The 13,028-nt window shown below is 36.4% G+C and overlaps 1 protein-coding gene across 1 annotated transcript in view; it reads left to right on the top strand.

Annotated features, from left to right (window-relative positions):
* PRCP (prolylcarboxypeptidase) overlaps positions 1 to 11,097 on the top strand; it is a 76,798-nt gene extending 65,701 nt beyond the window's left edge. Inside the window, exon 9 of the mRNA XM_049780049.1 lies at positions 10,368 to 11,097. Coding sequence (XP_049636006.1) covers positions 10,368 to 10,584 — 217 coding nt within the window. The 3' untranslated portion in view covers positions 10,585 to 11,097. The remainder of the gene's footprint in view (positions 1 to 10,367) is intronic.
* Positions 11,098 to 13,028: the final 1,931 nt, after the last annotated feature.

Below are 13,028 nucleotides of genomic sequence, written 5' to 3' on the forward strand. Positions count from 1 at the left end.
AACCAGAAACTATTTATATGATTGTTTCTTGTTCTTTTATTCTGACCCTGTGCTTACCATGTGAGTTGTTGTGTTTCTGATAAACAGTAGAAGTTGGCTTTAGTTTCCTGATGTATCAACCTTTTTATGATTTGTTGATATGAGAATTTAGTCCATTTACCTTTAGGAATATTATTATTGATATTATGTAATTTGTGGCCATTTCTCTCTGAGAATTTGTTTTTACTGTTGCACATTTGTTTTTTATGGGAGACCACTCAGTATTCCTGTCAGAGCTGGTTTGGATGCAACAAATGCTTTATCTTTTGTCCATGAATGCTTTTATCTCTCCCTCAAATCTGAGGGTATCATTATAAAGTAGAGGACTCTTGATTGAAGATTATTTTCATTCAATTTTGAATATATTATTCTATTCCCTTCTTGATTTGTAGTTACATTTGAGTAATTTGATGTGAATTTTATGTTATTTCTCTTATGTTTGAGATTTTACTTCTCTATTGCTATATTGAGTCTTTGTTTGTCTTTAGACTTTTGATTACAGTCAGTCTTGGTTTTATTCCGTTTGACATTTTTGTGATTTGGCATTCTTTGGACCTTCAGGATCAGTATGTAATACTCCCTTCTAAGACTGAGGAATTTCTTAGTTACTATATCTTCCCCCAATCAGTTTCCCATTTCTGCTTTGTGTGAGGCAGCTGAAGATTGAGCCAGGAGATAAGAGTCTGAGTCAAAAGTGAAGGAGTGAAGTAAAACCAGTAAACTATCTATCACTTGTGGGGCAGGAGATAACCAGAAGTGTGGTCTGGGAATTAGACATCTTTATCAAAATATGTAGAGGCAAGCAGGAGACAGAAGTTGAGTTTATATGTGGCTGGACAGGGAGATGAGCTAATTTTTAAAAATATATAAATTACTTTATTTAGGGACTATGTACTACACATTTGCTCATAATATATTTGTTTATGTTTAAGAGGTAATGAAAAAGAAAATTTCCAAGCACCATTGGTTGAACAGACTTTCTTGCTTTACTTCATGGAGCATTATCATAAATCAATCCTTTGTCATAAATTAACTATTCTTATATTTGAGGATTTATCTTTGGGCTCTTGATTTCATTCCATTGATCTCAGAGTCTCTTTATTCCAGCATTAGACAGTTTTGATTATATTTTAAAATCAGGGATTGTAGTGACTACCATCTTTTTTTCCCTCAGAATTTCTTTGGCTTTTCTTGAAGATTATGTTTTCATATGATTTTTTTTTTTTTTTTTTGGTTTTTGGGTCAGGCCCAGCAGTGCTCAGGGGTTACTCCTGGCTCTATTATTGTGTTGTTATTAATATTATTTTTCAGATTTGTCAACAATTGTATTAAATATTTTGCTGGCCCCTCGTTCGGTGCATATATGTTTAGGAAAGTTATTTCTTCCTTTTCTACATACCCTTTGATTAATATAAAATGTCCATCTTTGTCCCTTACAACCTTCCTGAGTATAAAGTTTGCATTATCTGATATTAGTATGGCCACTTCACCTTTTTTGGGGGGTGTTGTTTGCTTGGATAATTTTTCTCCAGCCTTTTATTTTGAGTCTGTTTGTTCTGACTATTTAGGTGCGTTTCTTCTAGGCAGCAGAAGGTTGGATTAAGTTTTTTGATCCATTTAGCCACTCTGTGTCTCTTAACTGGTGCATTTAGTCCATTGACGTTGAGAGAAAGAATTGTCCTGGGATTTAATGCCATCTTTATATCGAAATTTGGTGTGTCTTTTGGTTAGTCTTGTCTTAAATTAGGTCTTTCAGTTTTTCTCTTAAGACTGGTTTTGAGTCTGTAAAGTTTCTGAGCTGTTTTTTGTCTGTGAAACCATGTATTCTTCCGTCAAACTGGAAAGTGAGTTTTGCTGGGTACAGTACTCTAGGTGAAGCATTCATTTCATTCAGTCTTGTCACAATATCCCACCACTGCTTTCTGGCATTGAGTGTTTCTGGTGACAGGTCTGCTGTAAATCTCAAAGATGCTCCCTTGACTGTAATTTCCCTTTTTGATCTTGCTGTTTTCAGAATTCTGTCTCTATCTGTGGGATTCGTCATTGTGACTAGGATGTGTCTTGGGGTGGTTTTTCTGGGGTCTCTTTTGGTTGGTACTCTTCGAGCATGCAGGATTTGATCACATATATTCTTTAGCTCTGGAAGTTTCTCTTTAATGATGTTCTTGACCGTTGATTCTTCCTGGAAATTTTCTTTCTGGGTCTCTGGGACTCCAATGATTCTTAAGTTGTTTCTGTTGAGCTTATCAGACTTCTATTTTCATCTATTCCCATTCTTTGACTAATTTTTCAACTGTCTGTTCATTTGCTTTAAGTTTTTTTCCCAATCTCTCCCACTGTATGGAATTGTTGTTTATCTCATCTTCCACAGCACCAAATCTATTATTCTCAGCTTCTGATACCCTGTCCCAGAGCTTATCCATTTTGTCATTCACTTCGTTTACTGAGTTTTTCAGGCCTGTTAGTTGACATGTTATTTCAGTTTGGAGTTTTGTGATTTCTGTCTTCATATTTTCTTGGTTCTTATTAGTGTTCTGTTCAACTCGATCCATGGTTTCTTTGAGTTCTTTGAGCATCTTCCATATTGCTTGTCTAAAGTCCTTATCTGAGAGATTGATTAGTTGGTTGGCCATTTTCTGGTCATCAGAATTGTCATCTTCATTCTCTATGTCTGATGCTGGCCAGCGTTGTTTCCCCATTGTCACACTTGTATTGTGGGTTTTTCTACGTGTTGTGGTGGTATTCATTGGCTAAAAGATATAGGCAGCCACACTCCTCTGGCTCCGCCCTTTCTGGATGGGTCGACTTGCCTCCAAGGGAGGGAGTCCTCGGCGGGTGAAACCTCACACAGGATCAAATCTTAGGCCCGAGCACGCAGCAGAGAAGACAGTCTGGAGAGAAATGCTGGGCTTCAGTGATCCAGCACAGTTCTTAGTGTGATTTTTTTCTTCTTGTTGCGATGGTTTTCTTTCCTTAGAAAGAGTGTACGGCCGCATAGCGAAGCAGAGAGGCCGTGCTGTGCTGGAGCCTCTTTTCGGCCCACTCCCAAGAGGTTCATGCGACGGGACAGTAGACAGACACACACAGGCAGCACTTACAAATTTTCAGTCGGGCCCCACTGGGCAGGCGTAGTTTCGTAGATTTTCCCAGCCTGACGACTTTTCTTTCTTTTTTTTCTTTTTTTGGTGTTTGGTTTTTGGGTCACACCTGGCAGTGCTCAGGGGTTACTCTTGGCTGTCTGCTTAGAAATAGCTCCTGGCAGGCACGGGGGACCATATGGGACACCGGGATTCGAACCAACCACCTTTGGTCCTGGATCGGCTGCTTGCAAGGCAAACTCCGCTGTGTTATCTCTCCGGGCCCAACTTTTATTTTTCTTAAAACCCGTAGATGAGTGAGACTATTCTGCGTCTCTCTCTCTCTCTCTCTCCCTCTTGTGTTCCTAGGGTATATTCCTAGGAGTGGAATAGCTGGATCGAATGGGAGCTCAATTTCCAGTTCTTGGAGGAATCTCCATATTGCCTTCCATAGAGGTTGGACTAGATGGTATTCCCACCAGCAGTGGATAAGAGTTCCTTTCTCTCCACATCCCCGCCAGCACCGATTGTTCTCATTCTTTGTGATGTGTGCCAGTCTCTGTGGTGAGAAATGGTATCTCATCATTTTGATTTGCATCTCCCTGATGATCAGTGACGAGGAACATTTTTTCATTTGCCTTTTGGCCATTTGTATTTCTTTTTTTTTTTTTTATCAAGGTGTCTGTTCATTTCTTCCCCCCATTTGTTGATGGGGTTAGATGTTTTTTTTCTTGTAAAGTTCTGTCAGTGCCCTGTATATTTTGGATATTAGCCCCTTATCTGATGGGTATTGGGTGAATAGTTTCTCCCACATGGTGGGTGGCTCTTGTATCCTGAGCACTATTTCTTTTGAGGTGCAGAAGCTTCTCAGCTTAATATATTCCCATCTGTTGATCTCTGCTTCCACTTGTTTGGAAAGTGCAGTTTCCTCCTTGAAGATGCCTTTAGTCTCAATGTCATGGAGTGTTTTACTGATGTGTTGTTCTATATACCTTATGGTATCAGGTCTGATATCAAGGTCTTTAATCCATTTAGATTTTACCTTCGTACATGATGTTATACACCAATAATGATAGGGAAGGCATTCCCATTCACATTAGTGCCACACAAACTCAAATATCTTGGAGTCAACTTGACCAAAGATGTGAAGGAACTATACAAAGAAAACTATAAAGGCCTGCTCCAGGAAATAAGAGAGGACACATGGAAATGGAAACACATACCGTGCTCATGAATTGGCAGGATTAGCATCATTAAAATGGCAATACTCCCCAAAGCATTGTACAGATTTAATGCGATCCCTCTAAAGATACCCATGACATTCTTCAAAGAAGTGGATCAAACACTTATGAAGTTCATCTGGAACAATAAACAACCTCGAATAGCTAAAGCACTCCTAGAGAAAAGGAGTATGGGAGGCATTACTTTTCCCAACTTTAAACTGTAGTACAAAGCAATTGTTATCAAAACAGCATGGTATTGGATAAAGACAGATCCTCAGATCAGTGAAATAGGCTTGAGTTCTCAGACAATGTTCCCCAGACATACAATCACCTAATTTTTGATAAAGGAGCAAGAAATCCTAAATGGAGCAAAGAAAGCCTCTTCAACAAGTGGTGTTGGCACAACTGGCTAGCCACTTGCAAAAAATTGAACTTAGACCCCCAGCTAACATCATGTACGAAGGTAAAATCTAAATGTATTAAAGACCTCGATATCAGACCTGAAACCATAAGATATATAGAACAATACATAGGCAAAACACTCCAGGACATTGAGACTAAAGGCATCTTCAAAGAGGAAACTGCACTCCCCAAGCAAGTGAAAGCAGAGATTAACAGATGGGAATATATTAAGCTGAGAAGCTTCTGCTCCTCAAAGGAAATAGAGCCCAGGATACAAGAGCCACCCACTAAGTGGGAGAATCTATTCATCCAATATCCATCAGATAAGGGGCTAATCTTCAAAATATACAAGGCAATTACAGAAATTTACAAGAAAAAAACATCTAATCTCATCAAAAAATGGGGAGAAGAAATGGACAGACACTTTGACAAAGAAGAAATACAAATGGCCAAAAGACACATGAAAAAATGCTCCACATCACTAATTATCAGGGAGATGCAAATCAAAACAACGATGAGGTACCACCTCACACCCCAGAGAATGGCACACACCACAAAGAATGAGAATAAACAGTGTTGGCAGGGATGTGGAGAGAAAGGAACTTTTATCCACTGCTGGTGGGAATGCCGTCTAGTTCAACTTTTATGAAAAGTGATATGGAGATTCCTCCAAAAACTGGAAATCGAGCTCCCATATGATCCAGCTATACCACTCCTAGGAATATACCCTAGGAACACAAAAATACAATACAAAAACTCCTTCCTTACACCTATATTTATTGCAGCACTATTTACCATAGCAAGACTCTGGAAACAACCAAGATGCCCTTCAACAGACGAATGGCTAAAGAAACTGTGGTACATATACACAAGGGAATATATCATGTAGCTGTCAGGAGAGATGAAGTCATGAAATTTTCCTATACATGGATGTACACGGAATCTATTATGCTGAGTGAAATAAGTCAGAGAGAGAGAAAAACGCAGAATAGTCTCACTCATCTATGGTTTTTAAGAAAAATGAAAGACATTCTTGCAATAATAATTTTCTGACACAAAAGAGAAAAGAGCTGGAAGTTACAGCTCACCTCAGGAAGCTCACCACAAAGAGTGATGAGTTTAGTTAGGGAAATAACTACATTTTGAACTGTCCTAATAATGAGAATGTGTGAGGGAAATGGAAAGCCTGTCTAGAGTACAGGTAAGGGTCAGGTGGGGAGAAGGGAGATTTGGGACATTGGTGATGGGAACGTTGCATTGGTGATAGGTGGTGTTCTTTACATGACTGAAACCCAAACACAATCATGTATGTAATCAAGGTGTTTAAATAAAATATAAAAAAATAAAAATAAATAAAAAAATAAAAAAAAGTAAAAGTCATCTTTGCAACAATCCTCAGAGACAATGAGAGGAGGGCTGGAACTTCGAGCTCACTTCATGAGCAGTGACACCAACACTTGGTGTTCTTGTTCTTTATGATGTGTGCTAGTTTCTGTTGTGCAAGAAGAATTTTTTCATTGTTGTTTTGATTTGCATCTATCTGATGATTAATGATGTGGAACACTTTTTCAATTGCCTTTTGGAAATCTGTATTTCTCCTTTGAGGAAATGTTCATTCATCTCTTCCCATTTTTGAATGGGATTAAACATTTTTTTCCTTCTTAAGCTCAAGTGCCTTATATATCTTAGATATTAACCCCTTATTAAATTAGTATTGGGTGAATAGTTTCGTGCATTCTGTGGGCAGTTTTTGTAGTTGAGATTTAGAAACTTCTTAGTTTAATGTAGTCCCATTTGTTTGTCTTTGCTTCCACTTGCTTGGCAATTGGTGTTTCATCTTGAAGATGCCTTTAGCTTCAATGTCCTGAGTGTTTTGCCTACATTTTCCTCTATGTACCTTATGGTTTCTGGTCTGATATTTGACTTTTGTGCATGTCATTAAAGAGAGTCCTGAGTTCACAGTTTTACATGTAGTTGATGGGGTTTCCATATCACATGTTGAAGAAGCTTTTTTTCCTCCACTTTGTATTTCTTACCCCTTTATCAAAAGTTAATTGATCAAACCTGTGGGTCAGTTTTAGGATATTCAAGTCTATTTCATTGATCTGAGGGTCTGTCTTTTTCTAATATCATGCTATTTTAATGACTACTGCTTTATATTACAGTTTGAAGATGGGGGAAGTGATGACTCCATATTCTTTTTCCCAAGGATTGCTTAAGCTATTTGTGGAAGTTTGTCGTTCCATATGAATTTCAGGAGTGTTTCATTTATTTATTTGAAAATTGACAAGGTATCCTTATAGGGATTGCATATTCCAACAAGAGGGGAAGTGAAGGAACTTTTGTCAGTATAGTCAAAACCATTTACCAAAAGCCCATGGAAAACATACTCAATAGGGTAAAACTAAAAGCCTCTCCTCCTGTAAGATTGGGTACAAGACAAGGTTGCTCCCTCTTGCCATTTTTATTCAATATATTACTAGAAGTATTATTTGCCATATCAGTTAGGCAAGAAAAAGATAACAAGGGCATCCAGATAGGAAAAGAGGAAGTCAAACTCTCACTGTTTGTGGATGACATGATACAATATATAGAAAATTCTAAAGACTACAAAAGAGCTCCTATCAACAATAGATTTTTAAAGTGGCAGACTACAAAAATACACAAAATCACAATACACAAAAATCCATGGCTTTTATATGTACAACTAATAAAAGAGAAGAAAGATATTAAAATAACAACCCCATTCACAATTGTGCCTCATAAAATCAAATACCTTGGAATAAATTTATCTAAAGAGATGAAATACATATAAAAGAAAACTAGGAAACACTGTTTCAAGAAATAAAAGAGGACCAAATAAAAGAGGAAACACATACCCTAATCACAGATTGGTAAGATTACCAATCATTAAAATGCTATACTTCCCAAAGCACTCTACAGATTTAGTACAATCACTATAAGGATATTCAGTACATTTTTCAAAGAAATAGGATGGTTTTAGTTGCATTTGTGGCAGAAGAGATTACAGCAACATTGCCAAGGGATCAAATTGCTGCCTCATGCAAGGAAGGGAGGTAATATACAAATGAGCCATATCCCTGAAGAAGATTTTTTTTACCAAATGATACAGGATAGCACATGAATAAAAGTGAAGAATAAAGTTGTATTCAGCATGCAAAAAGTTAGCTCAAAATGGCACAAATAGTTCAATTAACTGGTTGAAAAAGGCAGGGATTAGCATAAAAAATGTGCAGTACCATCAGTTATGTAATGTAGATGAAAATCACAATACAATACCATTTCAAATTCACTAGACTGGATATAGTCTTTAAGTGATGACTAGGCTATAATGAAATTGGAACTCTAGTGTACTGATAGTAGGAATGTAAAATTATGCAGCCACTTTGGAAAGCATTTGTGCAGTTCATCTAAAGTTTAAATCATCATTTTGCATAGAAATTTTATTCTGAAGATACTTCCAAGAAAAATGGAAACATATATCCATGTAAAAATTTGCACTTGAATGTTCTTAGGAATATTCATAGCAAACCCCAAGGGAAAAATATAAATATGCATCTGATGAACAGATCAGTAAATATAGAGTATTTTTTTTTACAATAAAAGAAAGAATGTATTGCAGTATGCTTCAATACGGAGAAAACTTGAAAACAGCAAGATACAAGAAGCCAGTCACAAAGATCACTTATGTAATTCATTAAAAATTAATTGTTTGGGGCAGAAAGATAGCACAGTGGTATGATGTTTGCCTTGCATGCAGCTGACCCAGGACAGACTTGTTTGAATTCCAGCATCCCATTTGGTCCCCCAAGTCTGCCAGGAGTGATTTATTTATTTATTTATTTATTTATTTATTTATTTATTTTTAATATAATTTTTATTTTGATGCCAGGAGTGATTTCTGAGTGCAAAGCCAGGAGTAACCCCTGCGACTATGGGTGTGACCCAAAAACAAACAAACAAACAAAAGAATTCTTCAATGTTTAATGATCACAATATGCACATCGGAGTAGAGAGGAAAAATAGATTAGTGGTTGCTGGGACTTATACTCAGGGGGCAATGGAAGAGGTGAAGGAGACTGCCTGTGGATGTGGATTTCTTTTCTGTGGTGATAGAAATATTTTAAGGTTGTAGTAATGTTTTTAAAACTGAAAATATACTGCCCGTTTTTAAATTATGCATTTTGTTTTATTTAGTTTTTCTTTTTATGTATTTCCTTAGCTATATATTTTATCTGTATATCAGTTATATCTGTACTACTACCTATTACAGATATCAGATATTATCTCTATATAATATATACAGATATCTTATATATATTGTCTGTCATGCTAGGCATCAAACTTAGAGTCTAGTATATGTGAACCATACACTTTATGACTAAGTCACTGTCTTAGCCCTGTTTTTAAATTTTAATATTTTGATTCACCATTGGCTTATAGCAGTAAAACTTAGGGCTACAGTTTCACACACCTTTTTTATGTATTCAGTTATTTCTCTCCACACCACTACAAATGTTCTAGAGCCATCACTCTATCCAGATGATTCCTCAGTCCATCTTTCTCCCTCAGCATCCCACATCCCTTTGGTAACCATTGTATTTTAATGAAGCCTGTTTTCTTTGTGCTTTGCCAGTTTATTTGCTTTGGCTATTTGGTGAATTGTTCATTTTAAATGATGAACTCATTGATATATTTTATCTCAAAAGCTGTGAGTAGATATTGTTATGTGTAATGTGGTTGTATCAGTTTACTTATTTATTTTCTTTGGTAGGCCTTGTTCAGCATTGTGCTTAGAGATCCACTTCTGACAGTGCTGTGAGGATTAAACCTGGGTTCCCTTCCTTTGCGCTCTTTCCCTGACCCTATTTTTTTTTAATTCAGTGAAGCCAAATAGCCTATTTACATCATTATAAAATATGTGAATCAGTCAAGACTAATTTAATAGCCCTTCCTTAAATTTAAAACTGATTCTAAATTAAAGTCTTTTAGTTATACCCTAAATTTCTGATTCCTGATCCAAGGGAATTTTTTTCATTTCTACTGCTCTATTTTCTGAAGTACTTGACTTATAGATCAAAGGAAAGTAGTTTTTTTAAGAGTTAATATTTAATTAACATTTTAAATTATGGATGTCTTTGTCATCATTGGATAATGAAGGGTCCTAGGAAAGAAGGAAATCAACAGTGACAAGGGACTCATTGTGCTTATTAAATACCTCTACAGGTTCCAGCTGATTATCCATATAACATTCTTATGAGATAGGTTTTACTATTTGTATTATGCAGATAGGAAAACGGAGGCAGATCATTTATATAAAAGCATAGATCCTGAGTGATGAACTTGGGAATAGAATCTAGGTACCTAAACTCCAAGTCCTGTGTAATCTGGTTTAATTCATGGGGGACTACTGTCTCTTCTCTGGTTTTGTTTTCTTACAAATGGTTGTAAAAATATTTTAAAATCTTGTATGATTTTCTATATGACAAATGAAATCCTCAGATAAAGTACTTTCGATAATAATTTTAGATGTTATACATATTTTATGTTATCTGGTTCTAGATAAAAAATACCTTATTTTTTTTCTGTTTTTCTTTACTTTCAGTAATGGTGAACTAGACCCTTGGGTAGGAGGTGGAGTAACCAAAGACATCTCGGACTCCTTGATTGCAGTCCTTATACCAGACGGAGCCCATCATCTAGATCTTCGAGCCAACAATGCTTTTGATCCTATGTCTGTGTTAGTAGCCCGCTCCTTGGAAGTCAAACATATGAAACAGTGGATTCAAGAATTCTATGGCAGTCTAAGAAAGAAGTACTAAGCAACTTTTGATCATTTGCTGTTTCTTTTTTTATGTTCACTCCGCCCACATTCCATTCACTTTAGTTTTGTCTTCGTATTTTTGCCCTCCTGTTTATCATTAGAATTAATGTGGTGAAGCTTGAGATAGATGAGTATTATTCCATAGCTCAGGTCTGGGCATCTTGGTGCTACCTCTAGCAAAAGGGTTTTCATAACAGCTTTCCTCTACAGATATCAGGGCCCACTCCTAACAGGAAAAATGTTCCTGATTGCCTTTTGCAAGAGGGAGAGTTACTTCTTTGTTTCTGTAAGATGAGATTTTTCTTTTTTTAGCTTTGAAATTGAAGTCTTCTGGCTCATTTGTCACTCCTCACCTCTGCCCTATCTATAGGAAAGAAGATAGACAAAAATGATGTAATTGCAGGTGGCAGGAAGGATGCTGATGCCAGTCCAGGAAAAGGGGACCATTTCTTTTGTAATTGATTTAATGACTTTGAACTGTGCTATAAATAAAGAATAAGGCTGGACCTTCTACCTACCTGTGTGTGGCTTTTGAAGCTCACTCTAGTTATTGGGAATGCTATGTGCACAAGCTAGATGTTTTGGAAAGGTCTTTAATTTTCTTTCGTCTACTTGGCAGCTTTTCCTAGTTCTGGGATACTTGCCACTGTGGTACTGCCAGTAAGAAATCAAGCCCTTTTCTATTTTATTTCTTTGTTTCTAAGGTCAGTTTTGTGATAATTTGGTCAAATTCTGCCAATTTAGGAAAAGGACTGACTCCTTTGCTTTTCATTCTATATCCAAGCAAGCTTTTATATGCTGGTCACTGATGATACTTCAGTAAGAAGCCTTTAAAAATTGATGAATCAGCTATTCAGAAGGTAGAATGTAGTTAAGTTGAACATTTTCTTTCTTAAATTATATTTTCTGGTGGTTGTTGCTGCTGTCAATAAAGGCAAAAGGGCCAGCACACTAAGAAGCAGGTGCAGGAGAACTTTTCTGTATGGCTTCCAAAAGACTGGCTAGCTAATTCATGCAGGCAGCATATTTGACATTAATAAATGGCTGCACTGCTCCTCTTTCCATGGGGTTGGCTTCTTTCAATCCGTTCTTACACTAAGACCTTTCTTCAGAAGAGCTTTTCTAGGATAACAAATAGGGTTGGATCAAAACCTTTCAAGGGACACAGAGAGACTCACAGTTTCTACTCTGTTGAAAGATTTCTTTCCCCTTGTCTTGCTCTATTTTCTTTCAAAATTTTTTTCTTCATTCTTCCTTGGAACATTTTTTTTGCTCTTAAAAATGTACCTTTAGCTCTGTAATTTCTACAGAATGTATTTTTTTAAAAAGCAGATTTAGAGTTTGTTCTAGGGCAAGAGACTATTTCCTTTACTTTCTGTGGTATCTGGGAGATACAGAAAAATCTTTGTCTACTTTTGGAAACCTCCAGTTCTCATTGTAATGAGTTGTCCATCAAAGTACTTGGTAACTGTTTTCATTTCAGCATCAGAAAAAAGTCTGCTAGGGTAAGAATTTAAGAATCAAAACAATGCCAATGTTTCTTTTTTGGCAATGAAGGAGTTATATAATATAGGGCTTTAGGGATTATAGATGATATTCTCACTATTATAGATTACTATTAATATTATGATAGTTTTCTTGAAATTATCTGACTTGTTTAAACATCTTTAAAATATTTGCCATTTATGTAATAATGATGATTTGAATAAGTAGTATTTTTATGAAGAAAAAATTGTCTCCCAAATCATATTTCCCTGCAAGTATTCTCTGGTTCCATGTACATGTCTTTCTGTGTTTATCGCATGATAGAAATGTATCATAATTATATTATATGCCAAATTTTAATTTTAAAACTGAAAAAGAATTGGAGCACCAAATAAGACTTATTATAAAAAGCATACTTCTAATGATGCTTAAAGAGAGAAAAAAGACACAGTTTGGGATTTCTTTTTTTTTTTTTTTTTGTTTTAGGTTATCTAATTACCTGGACTCAGAGAGTAGGACAAAAGAAATATATGTCTTTATATTAAGGAATCTATACAGTCAGGGTGTCTTGAAGAACCAGTGCCTAGTATATTAGCAAGTAAAAGCACCTCACATAAGATCCAACACAAACCCATTGTCTATAGGTGATAGCATTGTTGCTCTAGGAAGAGGGACTCTTTTTTTTTTTTTTTTTTTGGATTTTGGGTCACACCTCTTTGATGCTCAGAGGTTACTCCTGGCTAAGCGCTCAGAAATTTTCCCTGACTTGGGGTAAGCCATATGGGATGCCGGGGGATTGAACCGCAGTCTTTCCTTGGCTAGCGCTTGCAAGGCAGACACCTTACCTCTAGCGCCACCTCTCCGGCCCCAGAAGAGGGTTTTTTTTTTTTAAGATTTTATAGTTTTATTTCAAGCAATATTAGACTTTCGTTCCAGCTTTGTTGTTGTTGTTGTTTT

This window comes from Suncus etruscus, chromosome 9 (genome assembly GCF_024139225.1).
Source record: "Suncus etruscus isolate mSunEtr1 chromosome 9, mSunEtr1.pri.cur, whole genome shotgun sequence".
Lineage (NCBI taxonomy): Eukaryota > Metazoa > Chordata > Mammalia > Eulipotyphla > Soricidae > Suncus > Suncus etruscus.